General features: G+C 43.3%; 1 protein-coding gene across 1 annotated transcript in view; it reads left to right on the top strand.

The window, feature by feature from the left end:
• Positions 1-21,303, top strand: part of SPAG16 (sperm associated antigen 16) — a 409,743-nt gene that overhangs the window by 35,951 nt on the left and 352,489 nt on the right. Inside the window, exon 9 of the mRNA XM_028704644.2 lies at positions 383-531. Coding sequence (XP_028560477.2) covers positions 383-531 — 149 coding nt within the window. The remainder of the gene's footprint in view (positions 1-382; positions 532-21,303) is intronic.

Here is a 21,303-nt window from a genome sequence, read left to right as displayed (position 1 = left end):
TTGTGACTGCAGTCCTCTTCTCCCAAACACTGTTGATTTTCAAACAATATGGAATCTTCTGCTCTGTGGTTCTTCAGGCTCTGCATAATGGTGCCCACATTGACACTAGTAGTCCCATCTTCTGGGTGTGTACAGATCAGTTGCCAGGAATGTTCAAAAGAGTATATTTAGTCTGGATGAGGGCCAATGTCCTATCTGTTCCATTTGAGATTCCAGTTTAGATTGCCAATCCTTGTTGGATTGGATTGAAATCACAAGCAAGTTGGACAAATTAATCAGGGATTAATTTGTTTTATAGTAGAACAAATTTATGCATGCTTAATTTCTACCAAAAAATGATTTTTTAAACAAATGTAAAAACCAAGCTGCTTTTATTTTATAGCCGGCCGTAAGTGTGAAAGAGAAGATGGATTACAGGGACCTTCCCAGAAAGCTCTCAGAGAAGCCAAGGAACACAAAGCATTTACTGGTGTTAATCCGTATGACTCAGCCAAAGATCCAACAAAACAGATGGGCAAGAGATATCCAAAGGTATGCCAATTCTCATTTTGCCTATTTTTGTAGAATTTGGCCTCATGTTCAGTGTTTTAATATTGTTACAAAAAGTATTGGGTTCATGTGATAGCAAACACCACCATGATTAACCATATCACTGTTTGCTGAAAGATTCTGTAGCTTCCGACAGCTTATCCCTCTTTGTATTCCAGAAGCCAACTGGTGACTCCTGTGTAGCACCAGTGCTGTTGGTGTAAACTGGTTCTGGATTCTGAGGCTTACAGCTGAGAAACACTGGCTCTTCTAATTTTTTTCTATGTGGACAGAGGATGGTTCAGAAGTGTTAAAGGGGGCAGCTATACAGTGGAACCTTGAACGCTTCAGAAATCAAACATTTTGGCTTTCTAACACCAACAACCCGGAAGTGAATGCTTCCGTTTTTGAACGTGCTTTGGAAGTCAAACAGCTTCCGAGGCACGTTTTTCCATTTTTTCTATGGATTTTGGCAACCGGCAATTGTGCCTCGGTTGTTGAGTGTTTCAGAAGTCAAACAGTCTTCCGGAACGGATTACGTTCAACAACCAAGGTTCCATTGTATAATAATAATAATTTTTTATTTATACCCCGCCCTCCCCAGCCAAGGCTGGGCTCAGAGCGGCTTACAAGCAATAATAAAAACAAGCAGAATGATTACAACTTAAAAACAAAAATAAAACACAGCATTAAAATAATGGAACATTAAAATATTAAAATGTAGCCTCATTGCAGGAGGAGAAGGAAAAGAAAAAAGAAAGAGAGGGAGGGAGGGAATCAAATTGGCTCCAAGCCAAAGGCCAGGCGGAACAACTCTGTCTTACAGGCCCTGTAAGACATTGTATGAGAAAGTTGCTAGGGGGCACCCAGAGGATAATGGAGTGAAGGTACAGGCAACTCCTCAGTTGTGCGGCGGTTGCTTTCTGGGTCATCGTGCACATCGGCAGAGCGGGCAGAGCCCCCTCCACCCCTTATAGCTCCCTCCCCATTCAGCCCCCCTTCTAGGGCCAAAAACAGTGTGTGTTGGCAGTTGTGCACAAAATGGCTGCTGCCTGTATTATATTTGGGTAGGGAGAACTTGAAAAACATATTTCTATTTATGAAATAGTCACAATCCAGTCCAACATAAAGTACATTCTATTGATTTCAAGTCCTGTTCACCCTGCACGTAACACTGTCTCATCCACATTCTAACCAGCTGAGCTGTCCAGGCCAAGGCACACCTTTGATGTTTCTCCTGCCAGGAAGATGTTCAAGTTCCCATTCCATGTTTTTCTGAAGCATTATCTGTTTCCTTTCTGTTACAACAAAAGTTGTGTGTATGGAATAAGCGGTGTTCCTTTTCTGTGCTTAATATTGTCCTTTTTGGCTTTTTCCTCCGGCTTACATTTATGGTTATATTAGTTGTGTTAGGAAGAGGTGTTCCTCCTTTTGCTTGTTGCATCAGGTGGATACTTTCTCAACCCCCTTCATATTTTGAAAGGCCTGCATGAGGGGGTTGCACTGCATAGCCCTGTCGTGCGTGTGAGCCACACCCCTTCCTGCCACATATGAAGAGTTGTACAATCTTGACTGGTGTGTGGGTGTGTGTTAGCGGAACCTTTAGCCCTGCTAGGGTCTTCTTCACTGTCTGAGGTTTTTGGGGAACAGAAGTCAGACTTGAGGGAAATACATCTGCTTCAGATCAGTTTTACCTTAGCGCTTTGTATTCTAAGTGGCATAGGCCTCAAAATCAGGAGAGCTCTCACATTAAGCATCTGTCTGGTTGCCAGACGAGCCATGCCCATTTGAGCTCAGAATTCTTTAATCCTATATGTTTGTCTTTTGATGTCCGTTTATTCAATTTGCACTGTAATGTCATCTCAGGATATTTCTGACTTCAAGATCTATGATGTAATTCTTACTAAAGATGCCAGGCTGAACTTTGAATATATGAAGAATGATGTCCTCGGTTTGGTATTTTAAAATTAAATTGAACCATAAGAGGGTTGTTTATCTGTGGGAATTAACTTTCCTGTGAGACACATGTTTACTTACCTCAGATTGCAGACTATGCTTGCAGAATATCTGACCAGTACATTAAATAGGTCAACAAATTACTGTCTTTGTGTGAGTTGATCTAGCCAGATCAAAGACAATGCACTATGTTATTTCTTGTCCTTGTTACCCAGAGTTTGGGAAAGGTTAAAGAACAAAAGAGGGAAATTATTCATAGCGACTAGGACTACAATCATATGTTCAGTTGCTTGAGAATAAGCCCCGCTGAACTCTATACAAATAGCAATATATGTTTGTTAAGCATTTAAATAGAACTAGCTATCAATTTTAAGGTGTAATTCCATATACCCAGACACAAGCCTGCCCATAGGTGCCATCTAGGGTGTGCTGGGGGGGGGGCAAGGGCCCTCTCCCCCAAAATCTGCAGTGGCTGCACTGCACAACATGCTCACATTAATTCCGCAGCCCGTCACGCAACACGCTGATATTACACACGTTGCACAGCGCTGGCCCCCTCAATCTCCAGCTCCAGCACTTTCAACTATCTGAACATCTCCTGCTCCTTGAAACAATTCCACCCTTTCTCTCTTGCTTTGGCATCTTTGGAACACCTCCTAGTTCAGCCTTTCCCAACCTAGTGCTCTCCAGATGTTTGGAGTATGACCATTGGCCATACTTCCTGGGGCTGGTGGGAGTTGAAGTCTAAAACATCTGTTGAATATCAGGTTGGGGAAAACTGTCCTAGCCCCAGTACCCTGTGACTAAGCCAAAGTATGTGCGACTGAAATAATAGCATTGCATCTGAATTACTACTGAATTACTTCTGCCTCCATTTCCATTTTCTTCCTCTATTGTTTCCAGCGTCTGTTTTTAGTTTTTCAAGTCCCTTGGGAAAAGAACTTCTCATACCATTTTTGGGGGTAAAGTGCCTTTTGCATTGCATAGCTGATGCTAAATAAATAATCTGAAGGGCCATTACCTAGAACTAAGGCCCACTGAAATTGTGGCTTGCTGCTAGACAGTTAATAGTTAGCCAGTAAATTAGCAACAATTTTTGGACCTCTATGTGATATTGTAGTTAACAATGATAATTGTTAATACTTATTTCCATTTTAATGCCTCTTTTTATAAGTTATTCATGAATGGTTTTCCACCACTGAAGTGTGATTCAAATACCAAGTAGGACCGCCAAAGCCTTAAGCCTAACTAAAAAGGGCTCAGGTGCTCATTTATGGCAGTATTTATTTTAGAAATTAATAATTCTATCCTGAATTATGGATTTTCCTCCTAAATCTTTTTCACAATATTTAAACAAAGCTCTGCATATGTAAATATATCCAAAAGAAATAAAATCAGCATTAGCATTTAGTTTTTCCTGATGCTGAATCACACTAATATGCCACAAGTAAATTGGACTTACGTAATATTACTTTTTCTGATACCCAGTGTTATTTACATTGTATCTTTTAAACATTGTTTGACTCCTGGGAGTATAAAATTAAATCTTAATTGTTTTCATATTGTGCTGAAACTATATGTGCAAGAAGATGCCAAGTCTACATGCCAACTGGTTTATGAATTAATAATTGGCAGGATTAGTTTGCTTCATAGTCAACCCTTGGAATGCATATTTGGTCTTAAAAATAATTTGTCACTTTCCTCAGTTGGTTTTCCTTCTGACAAGATTGTAGATACTTATTTCTTGTCTATTGATTCACAACAGGTTCTAGTTCTCCAGTGTGCTGTGTTCTGACCGCAGTTTAACAACATACCGTACTTGTTTCTCTACAGGTCTAAGAGGTGACCTCACAGATTTTAGGGGGATTAGCTATGGATGTGGTTCCTTTGTTAACTAGCAGCTTTCATTACTAAATCCTTATCCTTCTACCGCAAAAGCCAGTGTGTAAGGGTATTGCAGTTTGGTCCATAACAATGCAAGTGCTTAATTTTATTTTAGCAGAACATGCTGCTTTTGCTGGCTCATAGTGCAATCCTATACATATCTACTAAGAAGTAAACGCAGTTGAGTTCCCATGTATATTTGTGTAGGATTGCTGCCTTGAAATGATATCTGCTTCTACCACTTCATTCAGTTTTGAAATGTTACTAATTCTTGTATACATTGCCAAATGCTCCTTCATGTTTATTTGGAATAGAATTTCAAAAAGAATACTATACTCAACATCAAGTACTAAGAGAATTTAAATGTATTCCTGAAATAATTAGTTGCGGCGCTCATCTCGCTTTATTGGCTGAGGGAGCCGGCGTACAGCTTCCAGGTCATGTGGCCAGCATGACTAAGCCGCTCCTGGCGAACCAGAGCAGTGCACAGGAATACATTTAAATTTAAAGGATTGTAGATAAATGACTAGTAAATGTTTCTATATTTTATTCACAATAATTCTTTGTCTGGTACTTCAGCAGCCATCCTTTCATTTTTAGTGTTCTCACAAAAAAGGTTAAGAGTTATCATCTCCAAAAACCTCGCTTTGGAATGCTGATTTCAAATTACTGAGTCCCAATTGTTGTTCCTGTTAAGTTGTGGGTGAACATATCAGACGACACAGCGATTCTTCAAACAGCTCTTGTTTATTCACAGGCCAGAACAGAACAAGGCTGAAGGGTTCAGCCCACCTGCTTATATAGAGCTCAACTACAAAGCAACAGTAACAACTCTCTGTACATATCCAATCACTGAATGTCACTTCCAATTCCTTATTTGCATATGCGGACCTGAGTGAAAACTATCTATAGTATCCCCCTGCTGGCCCAGGGTGAGAACCTCAGTACATAACAGTTCCTGCAGTCTTATTCCTAGATGCTCCTTTCTTTCTGAATTACAGCATGGAAATGTGCTGAGCAAGGTGAGGTAGTTCATGCTGCAGCCCTTGTCTTCCCCCTACATTGGGAGTAAGTGTTAATCTGATTCCTGAGAAAGGGTCCTGGGTTCAGCAAAAGCCTGTACCCAAGTCCCTAAAGGGCTCAAAAGGGTGCAACTGCAGATCAATACCTCCTTAAACTTCAGTTGGAACTTGTAGGAGCTGTTAGCTTGATTCCCTGCTTCTACTTTCTCTGAAGTGCTTTTTCAAGCAGCAGAGCCAGTGTAACACAAAACAGGTCTTCACTTTCTGGCAGGACGCCATGGGGGGGCAAGGCCCCCCAAATTTTGAAGCAGGGGGCTGGGCCCCCTCAATATAGCACAGCCTGTGACAGGCCCTGTCAGGCCTAAATGCAGCCACAGTGAACCCTGCCGGGCGTCCTCCTGGCGCATGACATCACACACATGTGCCAGGCTCCCCAAAGTTGGGCAGAACCCGGTGCGTGTGCTGTCTGGGCATGCCCATATCCTGTCCAGAGTGGACTGGCTTGATGTAAATGTTTGCTTTTCTGACTAAGGGCTTATTCATACTTCTCTGCCCACTTCCCTGCTGCCCCAGGGAAAATCACTCTTTAGTGCTCAGAGGAGTACAGAGATGTTTAAAAAAAATTTTTTTATAAGTGTGTACCCTTGTTTCTCAACACATACACACACATAGGCCAACATAAGGTAAGAGTACCTACATACAAAAGTAAGGTAAAGGTAAAGGGACCCCTGACCATTAGGTCCAGTCATGACCGACTCTGGGGTTGCGGCGCTCATCTCGCTTTATTGGCTGAGGGAGCCGGCGTACAGCTTCCAGGTCATGTGGCCAGCATGACTAAGCCGCTCCTGGCGAACCAGAGCAGTGCACAGAAATGCCGTTTACCTTCCCGCTGGAGCGATACCTATTTATTTACTTGCACTTTGACGTGCTTTTGAACTGCTAGGTTGGCAGGAGCAGGGACTGAGCAACGGGAGCTCACCCCATCACGGGGATTCGAACCACTGACCTTCTGATCGGCAAGCCTTAGGCTCTGTGGTTTAACCCACAGCACCACCCGCGTCCCTACATACAGAAGTAGAGCATGCTAAATAGGCAATAGGGCAACTATTATCTCATTCTCTCAACTACAATAGACCAGCATAAGATAAAAATATATAAAGCACCTAAATCATGTGGCATGGTTTTGTGGTATTTGTCATTTTGTAAGTTTTTGTGGTATTTTATGCACTGACTTGCCGTTACTTTTATTGATTATAGTTCAGTAATTCTGTATTGTCATTGTTAAGTGTAAACTGTTTAATTATTATTTGCTGATATTTAATGTTACTGTTTACTACTACTACTACTACTATTTATTGAATATTGTTTTATTTGATATAAATTATTTATTTCAAACTTATGTTTTTATTATGACTTTTTGTATTGGATAAGATTGTTATTAAGTGTCTGATCTTTGCTGTCTATGTTGTTGTTTCTTCAGCTTGTAAACCACCTTGTGTATAGTAATATAGAACGGTGGTATACAAATTAAAAGAAATGAAATGGAGCAAATGGCAATTCTGATTTTCTCTGGATTGATGTTTGCTATGATTTAGCAGTGTAGAATGAGTTTTCCCTGGGAAAGGAATGGGGCAAGGGGACCCATGCCTAGAAACAGCAGGTCAAATGAAAAACTGCTCAGACCCATGATTTCTAGTCATGGGACAAGAAGAAGTATGAATATATCCTGTTGATTTCTTTTTTAGTCAGCCTGAGGCTGAACAGGCAGTGTGTTCCGTGTTGCAGATTTGCTATTCTTTCCCCTTCTGTGTTGGACATTACATGATGAGGGATGGTTCAGTTGGTAGAGCATGAGACTCTTGATCTCAGTTTGTGAGTTCAGGCCCCATGAAAGATTTCTGCATCTGGAGAGGGTTAGAATGGATGATCCATTTGGTCCCTTCCAGCTTTACAATTCTATGATTCTATCACATTTTTGTATCTCCCTTTTCTCTTCAGGTTTGAAAATGACATTGTAGAGGCATTATTGACTCCAGCGTGTACACTCATCCCACGGGTGTCTCTGATTATAGGCTTTCCATGTTTGTAATGCTTTAAAGCGGCAAGTCTCTTAGCACATTCACATGCTGACAGTTTCTTCCTTCCTTTCTGAATTCTATTTTAAGGCATTGTCTTGAACCTACTATGAGCCACAATTGGTCACACCAGCACTTTGTAAGGAGACCATCCTGTCGCATTTATTATTTCTTGTGGATGAAAGCTTCAGCTTTTGTTACTATGCTTTCCCCCTCAAAGTCTGCAAAAGAAAACATCTTTGTAGACCCATAAAGCATTTCTGCAGCACCTGTAAACAAATTGTAGCCATGAAGTAATAGAGGACAAATTGAGACTGTCTCCTGTGATTTGAATCCGTTGCAAGCAATTTCCCCAGGTTTCCCTAGGTTAACAAGTAAAGAGAACAATAAACAAATAGCGGGGGGAAATCCCCATATTCTGATACTTTTAAAAACATTCACGTCGTATGAGTGCTTACTTGTTTGCATAAGAATTTTTTATGCATACCTGCCGTCCTTCAAACAGGACTAAATCTCCACACTTTCTCTATAGAGGTCTTCAGTTCTTAACATTGAATGAATTCATTTATTATTTTATCAGTTTAGCAATTACACAAACAGCAGCAGCAGATCTGGATGCTTCTGGTACTTAAAGGTGTCTCCTTGCATGCATTTAGCCCAAGGGGATGGCTCAGCTTGTCTTTTGTTGTTCACTCACTAGCAGAATCAGTAATAGGATGCTTTTAAACAGCAACAAGATTTCCAAGCTTTATCATCTCACATTTCATTTTGAAAAGGATTTCCATGTGGTACAGTGCTGAGGTATTTGGAAACAGCAAAAACAGTGTGCGCGCGCTGCGTCATGTGATCCATTATGTGGAGCAGGGCTTACCTGGGCACCCAAATATTTTATTCAAGTTGGCACTCCTGGTGCTCACTCCAATGTGTGATTTATTTTACAAACTAACGCTGATTAAATTTAGACCTCTTAAGTGAAACTGAGACTGTATTAATATTGTCTTCCCCATGTCATTGCATGGGGTTCAACTGCCATGGCTATTTCAATACTGCCGGTAATCACTTTGTTGCATTTCCCCACATATTAATGGCTCTTTATTTGAATTGAAGCCTTTCCTTCCACATTCATGCTGAGAATAGCTGTATTATTTTGTGCAGGACATTTAGGAGCTTCTAAGTCAATGGCCACGGTCAGTTTTCAGCTATGCCATTGGCTGAGCAGCTCTTGACATCAGTGGGCAGGTGCCCCAACTAGACAAATTAGAAACCATAGAATCTGTAATTCTCCAGAGAATGCTGAAGTCTTGCAGTACAATAAGTCTGAAGATTCTCAGCACCAAATTTCAGCTGTTGGTTTAGTCAGAGCTTATCCACGCTTCCTTTTGTGCCGTGTTTCTAGGCTCAGGTCTGCACTTTAAAGCTCTATATCCAAGCACTTATTCTTTTGCCCCAGAGCTTTCCCTGCAAAAACCTGCTTTTTACTGCTGGATTAGCACAAACAGCAATCTGCGAAAAACCCAAATTGTTGTTTATTCTGATTTAGCGTTAAAGAACGGCTTTTCCTGTGGAAAGTTGTGTGGCAAAAACAGGGGGGAAAGCGGTCAGAAATGGAGCTTTAGAACACGGGCCTATGCCTAGAAAGCATGGGGCAAAAGGTACATGTGGACGAGCCCTCAGAGAAAATGTTATTTCCAGCAGATTCCTTTAGGGGAATTGGAAACAACTTTCTTTCCATGTCATTATCCCCTCTCTTCCTTTTCCCCTGCCCCACTGCACACACTCTGAATCTTAACTGAGAGCTAATCAAGGAAAAATAGGGTATCTTTCAGACACTTCTTTCAGGTATCAGAAAGAACCTCTATTCTGTCAAGACTGCAAGTTTAGAAGAGATTATTGTGAGTGCACCAGAATAAGAAATCTTTTGTGTAAGTTTGTGGCACTTTTTAGAGTACAATTCATTTTTAACTCACCATGCCATCTGCTGTAGCCCCCATAAATAATTTATCCCCCTGTCTAGAGATTTTAGAGTGAGTTACAGCTCTTGAATAACAATTTGCACTTAGGATAGCCACAAAAGCATATGGTATTACATTTTGTTGTATAGAGGCCAGGTGGTAATAAACTGATTTTATTCTTCTTCAGCTTTTTCTGCACCAGGAAATGGATCCACAGTAAAACAAAATGAGTGTACCAACTCTTTGTGAGATTATAGTTGAAAACTTTTTGGGAAGGTATTAAAAAACTCTGAAAGAAGTGCAAGTGCAGGCACATTTCAACAGGGTTTCTGGATTTGTTTGTGTTTGTTTGTGTTTGTGTATGTGTGATGGTTGGAGGTCAAGGTGGTTCAGTATTAAACTGAAATTTAAATTCAAAAGGATCTCACCTGAAAAGAAACAATTCATGAATACTGTAGAATTATTGGAAAATTAGAAACAGTGTTCTGGGCTTAGCCTGTTCACTCCCAAATTCATCCATCTTCCCCCGGCCCTAGTCACATCTGCACCATACATTTAAAGCACATGGTTTCTCCGAAAGAATCCTGGGAACTGTAGTTTGTTAGAGGTACTGGGAATTGTAGCTCTACGAGGGTAAACTAAAATTCAGAGGGTTATTTAGCGGAAGCCATGAGCTTAAATGTATGGAGTGGATATTATCTCCCCACTTAAATTAGCTCTTGGCTCCATTCAGCTTTGGTCCCTTCCCACTGCAGCAAATCTCTGCTACAGCAAGCAAATTGACTACTGGATCCTAGAAAATGGGCAGCACCTCTCACTATTATTTATGAAATAAACTTAGCTACAGCAGCTGTTTTTTAAAATCTGAGTTTTCCAGCACCCTCCCCACTCAACTAATTTTCACCCCTTACAGGATCCTTGTATTTCTGCAAGAAAGGAGTTTTAGAATTGCCCGGCATTTTTTGTTTGGCACCCCAGAAAGAGGCTCAAGGAAATATTGTCCTTATACACACCTCAGCTAGCGGCTTTGCAGGTTTTTGAAGGATATTGAAATGTAGTAGTCCCAAGAATACCTTTGAGACTCTCTGGTATGGGGCCAGGCATGCAGCTCAGTGTTCAACTGGGAAGGAAGTTTAAAATGAAATCAGTCATTACTGCAGATGTGTTTGGATATAAACAAGAACTCAGAATGACAAACAGGATGGGGATCATTATTGACGCAGGGTCCCATGGAGTGTGGTTTCCTTTCTTTTTAAAAATATTTCTGGGAGCCAATCAGCCTCAGCTCTCAATCCTGCAATAGCCAATTGCTTTTTCCAAACCAACTGCTGTTAATCGTCTCACTGAATTGTTATTAGGGTAATTCCTTCACCTACCTCCAATACTGGTTGGGATTCAGACTGCTGGCTATGTGAGGACAATATTGCTTGTCTGTTCCTACTTCCTAACAGCTTTTTAGCTGTATTTTGTTGATATTTGTGTCTTATCAGGCCACTCTTATACAAAAACTAGTAGCCTGGGAGATATCTCTGATACAATTGCCAGCAAATCATTAATTGTTTATAAATGTGTTTACCAGTTTATTTTGGTACTAATAAACAAGCACTTATAATTTTATTGAGATCATTAGGATGAACATAGAAACTCACACTTAGTGTTACTAAGTTTCATCTGTCTCAAGAACCCTTTTAAAGACTCATGTATATTTCTGTTGCAAGAATAAATAGGAAGGTTTTGAAAAGACTTTAAGAAGTGGTACAGTTAAAATTTCATTTTAGAACATAGTGTGTGAGCCCACTGGTAAAATAACTGTGTGTGGGTGATGAACACACACTAAACAATCTAGTGCTTGCTTACATTTTCTTATGAAATATATTTAGTTTTTAAAATAAATATAAGTTGGAAGCTAAACCCCACCGATGTCGACAGTAGCTTCTCATGCATAAGGAATGCTACCAATTCTTTGCACACACACTCAGTATACTCGAAAAAGTCTCTTGGGAGAGTTAAGGTACTCTCAAGTGGTGTATGATGTGGCATGAGGAACTACAGTCTCAGAATAGTAGAATTTCATTTATTTAACATAAGTTTGTTGTTGTTTAGTTGTTTAGTTGTGTCCGACTCTTTGTGACCCCTGGACCAGAGCATGCCAGGTCCTCCTGTCTTCCACTACCTCCCGCAGTTCGGTCAAACTCATGCTGGTAGCTTCGAGAACACTGTCCCACCATCTCGTCCTCTGTCGTCCCCTTCTCCTTGTGCCCTCCATCTTTCTCAACACCAGGGTTGAGTCTTCTCTTCTCATGAGGTGGCCAAAGTATTGGAGCCTCAGCTTTAGGATCTGTCCTTCCAGTGAGCACTCAGGGCTGATTTCCTTCAGAATGGATAGGTTTGATCTTCTTGCAGTCCATGGGACTCTCAAGAGTCTCCTCCAGAACCATAATTCAAAAGCATCAATTCTTCGGCGATCAGCCTTCTTTATGGTCCAGCTCTCACTTCCATACATCACTACTGGGAAGACCATAGCTTTGACTATACAGGCCTTTGTTAGTAAGGTGATGTCTCTGCTTTTTAAGATGCTGTCTAGGTTTGTCATTGCTTTGTAAGTTACATACTGCTTAATCACAGTGTAAAATAAACATTAAAAATACCAATAAAATCAGATGTTAAAAATAAGTGGACTATAAAATATAAGTAAAATCCATGGTGGGTGGGTGTACACACACACACACACACACACACACACACACCACACACACAAACACACACACATTAAAGTACATGCCAGAATCACATGTCTGAGTAAGATTGGTCAAATATAACGTGTTTAGGCAGTCTAAGTAATACAGCAAAGGTGCCTGCCTAATATTGACAGGGAAACAAGTCATGGAGTGATTGAAATTGCATTACAACAAAATTACTCACAGAGGAGGAGGATAGGGACTTATGTGCCACCTGCGTGACCTCCTAGGCACCTAACCAGGTCTAGGTTCCAGCAGCTTTCACTGCTGCCCTCTTACTGAAATTTTAGCCTTGCCTCCTCATGGCATTTCAGCTAGTACTTCTGTTCGTAATGCTGAAGAAGGATGGCAACATCTGCTCAATTTTACACCTTGGAGGTGGCAATTACTATCTAAGAACCAAAGTGTTCAGGATAATTTATTTGACTAACATCCTCCTCTTTGTATATACATGTCAGTTGTGTCATATATGTGTTCTTTGCCATGTTTGTGAAGCTAAATGATGCTTATTCCCATGTTTCTGTTCAACCTCAGTACAGAACGTTTCTGAGCTTTGCAGTTGGTGCTGCCTGCTTCTGATACTGGCTACTGTGATTTAGATTCACCCCAGCACCTCACATGTTTACCAGATGTATGCTAGTGGTGGCCATGTAATGGCCATAAGTAGGTATTTTTGCCTTTTCATTTATATATGACTGCCTCTTTGCACACAGTACCAAGACAAGCCCCCCTGAAGGGTTTCATATGTCACCTTAACAGTGCTCACTTCAGCTGTTTATTAATGTCGACAAATTATGTCGCGTTTCCATTCAGTAACATCAATTCAGTGGAACAATCTTGGCCTTTTTTTTCTTGCCATGTATGCCTTTCCTGCAATTGTGTAGATGTCATTGTTCCTCTTACCTTGCCATTTGGGCAGAACGGCATTTACTTGACTGCCTTTGTTATCTGCCAGACACCGTTCTGGATACATCTGCTTCAGCTGATGATACCCCGTATATTCAGTCAGTCCAGGTATGTCACACAAGATTTCCAGCAGTATACTTGTCACTCATTTGTGGACTCATCAACCTTGGTTCACTAAACCTTTATAGTTGGCCAATTACGTATGCTATTTTCTGCTGCGAGAATCAGACATCAGTGCTGCATGGCCCAGAGTGCACACCCAGATTGCTTGCTCTCTTAAGAGGCTTTCTCTTCTTCCTCAGGGATGTGATCAGCCTGCTGTGGGGGGGACTGATCAAGGGATGACTGCTGTTCTGTCCCTCTGCTTGTTTTCATGCAGGCTGCACCCATAGCATACTGGCTGTCAGGGGCGCCGACTTATAAAAAATATTGGGGGGGGGCCATACCGGGGTCCTGCCCCGGGAAGTTTTCTAAGTTCCAATGTCAGCGGCGCCCAGCAGAGCAGCCCTCTCGGCCACGGCAGCCCGGCTCTCCCAGCCCCCGGGGGCCGCCCTCCTCCCTCGCGCACCCGCAGCGTTCCCGCCCGGGGAGGCGGCGCCCCCAAGGACTCAGGTTCGGTTGTACCTGAGAAGCCGAGCACCTTGGCTCCCAAACAAATCGGCTTCTGAACAATCGAAACCCGGAAGTGAGTGTTCTGGTTTTCAAATGATTTTTGGAGGGCGAACATCCGGTGCGGCTTCCGATTGGCTGCAGGGGGCTCCTCTGGCAGAAGCCGCACTCTGGTTTTCAAATGGTTCCGGGAGTCGAATGGACTCCCGGAATGCATTCTGTTCGAGAACCAAGGTACAGTGGACGCTCGGGTTGCGAACGTGATCCATGTGGGAGGCACGTTCGCAACCCGCAGTGTTCGCAACTCACATTGCTGCGTCTGCGCACACACAGGTTGTGATTTAGCGCTTCTGCGCATGCACAAGTGCCGAAACCTGGAAGTAACCCATTCCGGTACTTCTGGGTTTCAGTGCATCCATAACCTGAAAATGCTTAAGCTGAAGCATCTGTAACCCGAGGTATGACTGTATGTACCAGTCCTAAGGAACTGGCCAAGTAAGGCAATCAGCATCTGCAGGTCCCTTGACAGACAGGAGAGAAGCCACACTCTTGGATTTCTGTTGGTAGATGCCTCTTCCTGAGATGCTTGTATTATGCTAATCATAGAATCATAGAGACAGAAGGGACCCCAAGGTCATCTAGTCCAGCCCCCTGCAATGCAGGAATCTTAGCTCAAGCATCCCTGACAGATGGCCACCTAGCCTCTCCCAGGGAGCAGAGACCGTCTGAACAGCTCTTATTGTCAGAAAGCTCTTCCTGATGTTGAGCCGGAAAAGTCTTTCAAAGCTGCTGCACACCTTTGTTTGGGGTCCTCCCCTCCTTGCAAATGTCAGTGGGAAGGAGGGCTCTGTTTCAACAGAAAAATAAAGATTCCCCCTTTCTTCCAGCTTCCACTCATTCGTCTCCGACTGATAATGGACTTGGGAGGCTTTGAGCCCCTTGGGGAGCTGAGCTGTAAAGGACAACCTCCAATTTTCATGCATCAGAAGGAGCCCAGGAGCCCCATCGGGGCTTACCCTGTGCAGGCTGGTTCCCCCCACACACAAACACACACACTGGGTTGCAATTTTGTGGGTCAGCTTTGGCTGGGAGAGGCAGCCCCCGTTAAGTCTCTGCCAGCCCAATAGCACAGCCCCCCCCCCGCCAAGTCCATGGCAGGAGACAGGCAGCAGCACCCAGACCCCAGAGGCTGCCCTTGGGACTGGCGTTCCCACACTGCCACCTCCGCAACAAAGGCCAGCGGCCAAGTCCCCCCCCCCCCAGCCGCTTCCTTGGTCCCACAGGAAAGCCAGGCAGGGGCTGCACATCCTGCCCTCCGCCTCTTCCTGCTGCCCCCAACAGACAACCAGGCCTGCAAGCTTCCTCTACTGACATCGCCCAGGCCCCCACGCAGCCCCCCACCAGCAAAACGCCCAGGAGTTTGAAGGGACCCGAGGGCCACGCAGCCAAGGGGTCTAACTCTGCAGGGAAAAGCTTCCTGTCTTTCCTCTGCCCCCTCCCCACCGGAAAGGGATGGTGGCTGCAGGCTCTGCCCCCCCCCCTTAACAGCTGCAAAATGATTAAGGCTGATACATTGTGTTACAGGATTTTATCTAGGTAACTTCCCTGAGCTGTCAAGTTGAAAGGGTACATTCAGGCATAATATTTGCAACATTTAACAACTTTAAAGATGTCGTCCCCCCCCCTGTAATTTCCATAACAGTTGGAAGGACAAAAATATAACCTCCTATGACAACTCCTGCAACCCATGAGCTTTCAGACAAAGATCATGCATGGACAAATGTAAAGATCTTTGGAAAGTATTGATCGAAACCACAGTAACAAACGAATCAATGTATCTTCAAGGGAAAGAATAAGTAGATCCATTTGCATATATAGCTCTGTAGGCTTAATGAGATTCCCACAAAACATTAGGAAGGCCTTTCTGGTGGTGAGAGCAGTCAGACAGGGGAAGGGGCTTTTAGGGAGAGGTCGGGGGGGGGGCATCTGCCAGGGATGCTTTAGCTGTGAGTCCTGAATTGCTGGGGGTTGGACTGGATGACCTTTGGGTCCCTTCCACCTCTATGATTCCATGACCTTTAAGGGAAGTCACCTCCATCTTCGTCTCAGAGCAGATGCCCACAAGCCCTGGGCGGGAAGAGCCCGAGAGAGAGAGAGCCCGAGAGAGAGAGAGAGAGAGAGCCCGAGAGAGAGAGAGAGAGAGAGAGAGAGAGAGAGAGAGAGAGAGAGAGCAGCCAAGCCCCCTTCACCGCCTGCCCCCCCCCGCCAGCCCCCTCTCCCCTCCTCCCTAGGCGGCAGCTCCGCCATGACCACAAACGGCAGCGGCAGCAGCAGCCGCGCGCGGCCCGGGCTCCCCTCGCCGGCCGCGGGAGCCAAGGCGCGCGATAATTTGCTTAAATTATGTCAGCGGCGCCCGGCAGAGCAGCCCTCTCGGCCACGGCAGCCCGGCTCTCCCAGCCCCCGAGGGCCGCCCTCCTCCCTCGCGCACCCGCAGCGTTCCCGCCCGGGGAGGCGGCGCCCCCAGGAGAGGCGGCGGCGGCAGCAGCAGCCGCGCGCGGCCCGGGCTCCCCTCGCCGGCCGCGGGAGCCAAGGCGCGCGAAAATTTTTTTAATTATTGGGGGGGCAGAGCCCCCCCAATAAAATTTTTGAGGGGGCTCGGGCCCCCTCAGGCCCCATGGAGTCGGCGCCTATGCTGGCTGTACTAATATAGGAAAAAATGTTAGCTGCTACAGATTGATTTTTTGGCTGCCCTTTTATAAATAGTCTCACCTATGAAACATAGTTGAGGGGAAAATATTTAAAACTTCTTCCCCTTCTGGACAACTTTATGTAAAAGAAAACCCAAACCTCTCAATCCTTTGGAAGCCTTCTATAGTTGCATGGAAGGCTTTGACTGGTTTTTCTTTCTTAAAAAAATGTTCCTCCCAATTTGAGTGGGAGGAGGAAAAGATTTAAAGACAATCAATGGTGGAATTCAAAGTAGTGATAATAAGCAAATTATTCTGTCACCTATCTCATTTTCTCCCCCTTTGTTATGTTCTGGAGGTATACCCTGACCCTCCAAAGCAGATTTGGTGAGGGAGTAGGAACACACAGGCAATGGGGTGGGGTGGGGAATCCTGTTGAGCTAGTGGGACTCATTTCACTGGTTTCCACTAGCACAAGATCTTTGTTGGATCTGACCTCAAGACTCCACCAAATGCAGCATATGGCATTTGTATGGATTGAAAGGAAAACAGTGGGTGTACCTTCATATAGATGGAACCATATCAGTCATAATAAAATCTGGCATTGTAAAAAATCTACTCCACTACCACTTCAAGCGTTCAACATGTAGCAGGCCATTCTAGATAATTATTAAATATCTATATAATAACGAGGCATCTGAAAGCAATTTCACAATACAAGAAAACACACTGGTAGTTTTCAACTTAGTTTTATTCAGAGCAGACCCACTGAAATTAATAAACACGGCGAAGTAAGGTCTTTTGGGTTTATTAGGAGTAAAATATAGTTGAATATCACCTACATAAAACAATTACATATATAAAAATAATTTCAAATCTACTACTGATAGCAACCGGGGTAAATAGATGTCCACTTAGAAGTTTTGCTGAAATAGGAAAGTCTTCAACAGGTGTCAAAAAGACAGTAAAAGGGCCTGAAATGCAATGAAATTGAGTTCGAAGGGGTAAAGTCCTGATTGTTACAACATGTGGAATGGATCTCAAGATAAGATAGCATCTGCAGGACGTCCTCTCCGGTAGAGTGCAGTGATTGATTGGGGTGCAGCAATCTTTCAGGTATTCTGGTCCCAAGCTGCATAGGACTTCTGTACATCTGTACCATCTCCTTGAACATAGCCTTTTAGCTACTTGGCAGTCAGTGCAATTCTTACAACAGCAACATTCTGTGATGGGGATGTTCTGTCCCAACAAGCAGTCAATCTCCTACATTCTGCACTAGCTTCAGCTTCCAAGCACTGGCGGAGGAAGAGGGGGGCAGGGGGAGCGCATCACCCCCGGCACCACGATCCCGGTGGGGTGCCATTGCGGCTGCCCCCCCACACTGGGTGCCACGCCCCCGCAGACAGCGCGCCACGCCCCCAGGAGGCGCACCATGCTCCTGCGGGCGGCGTACTACACCCCCGGGACATGCGCCATGCCCCTGGGACATGCGCCACACCCCTGGGATGTGTGCCATGCCCCCGGGATGCACACCTGCCACGCTCCCGCCTGCTTTCCGCCCCCAGTGCTGGAGCAAGAATCTCCGCCACTACTTCCAAGTGAAGCTGAAGAGCAGCCTCACATAGAGCGCATTGCAGTAATGGAGGTTACCAGCACATGGGCAACAGAAATTGCCAGCTGCTTTGGCGTTTACTTTTACTTACTGAGCCAAGAGACACCTAGTATTAAGCTACTACCATAATTCAGAGCTCTGCAGGAATGGGCTTCTCAGCTGATGGTGTTCCTGACACCATAGTGAATACGATGACACTTTTTGAAGCTTCATCTGTGCATAGGGGCTCCTACTTATTTCAGACGTAGGAAAGGGGGTGCAATCCTTTCATCTTTAAGACTAATCTCATTGATTCAAATGCGACTTATGCATAGGTAAGTAGGCATGTAATGACATACCAATAAACAATAATGATTCTAATAATCTAAAGAGTATTGTAAATTAGCCTTATGCATATAAGATTTCTTACAAAACATTGGCACTTCTGATCTTATTCCTCAATTTCCTGTGTCTGTTGTGTCATAAAAAATATTCAAACTGCTATAATAATAGAAAATCACCATTTGGAAAGGTCATCAGAATTTATTTGACATACTTTTTAGAGTATGATGTCTTGTGAGATGTTTCCTGGCATTGTTCATGTGGCTTCAGATTGGGAGATTATGTCAAGCAGAAAAGAAACAGCTGTAGCTGTAGCACATTTTGCTTCTCATTTCATCTCTGCAGAATAAGCAGCCGCTGAAGAAAGTTTCACTTGCTTTAACAGACCTTTAAAACTGGGACTGTGTCAGGAGCCGTTTCAGTTTTCATTTTACTGTTGGCATTATTACTCAAGCTTTGTATGAACAGTTGGATGAGCACAGTTGTCATTGTCTATGAAGTTACTGCAGTTTTACAATGGCTTTTTTAATTAATCTAACTTTTACTATCTACTGCATATTATCTTTATGTTTATTAAAAAAGAAAGAAAAGAAAATCTGTCAGGGTTATAAAGTTGAATAAGGTGGATTTATGTAGCCACAGCCTTTGTGGATGATTTTTATGAGTTTTATTAGCAAGCTAAGCAAGGTGTAGTATATAATAAAGTTTTTACTGTGCTCTTTTTTCTGCAGTGATTTTTAACTTTCCCCTGATATTTCAGATGTTTATAAAATAATTGCACTCATGGTTAAATCACATTGCACTACAAAGTGTCTGCAAGAAGTATTGTAGAACCTTTTAAATGAGATTTTTTTTTTTTTTTTGTATTCAAAAGTATTTCCATGGGGCTTCCTTTCACAGCTACCCTTTTTTTACAATGGCAACACATAATATTGAAGTATCATCTACATGCTTTATATTGACCCAAGTTGAAAATGAAGAATAAGGCTTAGAGGATAGCACTTCTAACAATCAAACACACTTTCTGCATGTTGAAGATGTTTTCAGCTCTATGGCTGCATTCATATTGAGCATGAACCACAGTAAGCCCCCGATTTGTATGCTCATCCCCTTCCCATTCTTCCTCTGATGTGGCCACAAGGAGATTGGAAGCTTCCACTTCCATTTTAGATTATCTACTGTTTAGCATGCCATTCAGATCCTAAACCAGAGGTCTTCAGCTATTTTGGCTTATGCTCATACTTTTGGATGAGCACAAAAATTTGCAACCAGAAAAATGCACACCCACAAATCACCACACATTTTTCTGTGCGGTTTAAAAAGGTAAAGGTAAAGGACCCCTGACAGTTAAGTCCAGTCCCAGATGACTCTGGGGTTGCGGCGCTCATCTCGCTCTACAGGCCGAGGGAGCCGGCGTTTGTCCATAGACAGTTTTTCCAGGTCATGTGGCCAGCATGACTGAGCCACTTCTGGCTCAACAGAGTACCAAAACCAGAGCAGTGCATGGAAATGCCGTTTACCTTCCCGCTGGAGCGGTACCTATTTATCTACTTGCACTTTTTTGGGCGTGCTTTCGAACTGCTAGGTTGGCAGGAGCTGGGACCGAGCAACAGGAGCTCACCGTGTCGCGTGAGGTTTATTAGGAAGCTAGTGTAACATTATCATCATCACCATCAGTATTATAAAAGAATATAAATGTATGCTTTAGTTGAGATTCCTGCACTGCAAGGGATTGAACTAGATTACCCTAAGGGCTCCTTCCAACTCTATACAATTCTGTGATTCAATGAAAGGGAAGAAATTTGAGAGCAGAGCTGGTTTTCATTGGGTCAGAGCTGTTCTCTGGCTTACCTTCCACTTTCTTTCTCTCTCTCTCTCTCTCCTCCTTCCAAGGGAGAGAATTTAGCATTGAGATGAACACTAAGTGTCCCAATCTGGAAGTTTAGGTAATGAGCACATTTAGAATCTTGAGAGAGTGCCTTGGAAGCTGTCATAAAATGGCTGCCATGGGGAGGGTGGGGTGCCCATTCACAAAAATGGCTGAAATACTGGGTGTGTGTGTGAGAGAGAAACAAACTACCTGGATAAAGAAACATGCCACTTAATACCACACAAGTGGTAATGAACATTATTTTAAATTACTTCATATATTCTCTTTCTACATAAGCATGGGCGATGCAGTATAAAAAGTGAGAGTGAAGACCTCATTTCTTGTTCAGAAGGTCGGAGCCTTCACCTGGACCTCAGCCTGCTGGGTATAACAGCATGATTGATAATTTAATGATTCATTAACCTGTGTCTCTACCTTTCAATGTGAAAGAGGTACTTGTAAATTTATCATTGGCCTTAACTTAAATGGGAAAGGTTTCAATCCCAAATCAGAATTTGCATTTTTCAAAGGTGCATTTTCTTGCCTATTGGTATGAATCCATTGTTATCTTTTCATTTTTAAAGACATATTATATATTGACTCTCCTAACACAGGCAGATTATAATTTTAGTATACATCGGGTTACAGATGCTTCAGGTTACAGTCTCCGCTAACCCAGAAATAGTACCTTGGGTTAAGAACTTTGTTTCAGAAATTGCATGGCAGCGGTGTGGCAGCAGCGGAAGGCCCCATTAGCTAAAGTGGTGCTTCAGGTTAAGAACAGTTTCAGGTTAAGAACAGACCTCCAGAATGAATTAAGTTCTTAACCCGAGTTACCACTGTAAGTGATATGAAAGAAAGAAAGAAAGAAAGAATCAGATTCTGGCATTGAATGAATCAGTTAATTTTGGAGCCTTTAACAGCGTTAAACAACTCATCAAAGGAAAAAATTATTTGGACTCTAAATGGAGGAACCTTCATTCACTTTCCCAGATGGCATACTCATCCAATATATGAAGCATCTTTTGGGCTGGAGCAGTACTTTATTAATCTCACACTGGCACCACTTAGAAAAGCATTTACAGCTTTGCCTATTCAGTGTATGCCCTCCCCATATCTAATGGGAAGATTCAATAGCACCCC

Source organism: Podarcis muralis, chromosome 1 (assembly GCF_964188315.1).
Source record: "Podarcis muralis chromosome 1, rPodMur119.hap1.1, whole genome shotgun sequence".
Taxonomy (NCBI): domain Eukaryota; kingdom Metazoa; phylum Chordata; class Lepidosauria; order Squamata; family Lacertidae; genus Podarcis; species Podarcis muralis.
This window is presented reverse-complemented; position numbering and strand designations above follow the sequence as displayed.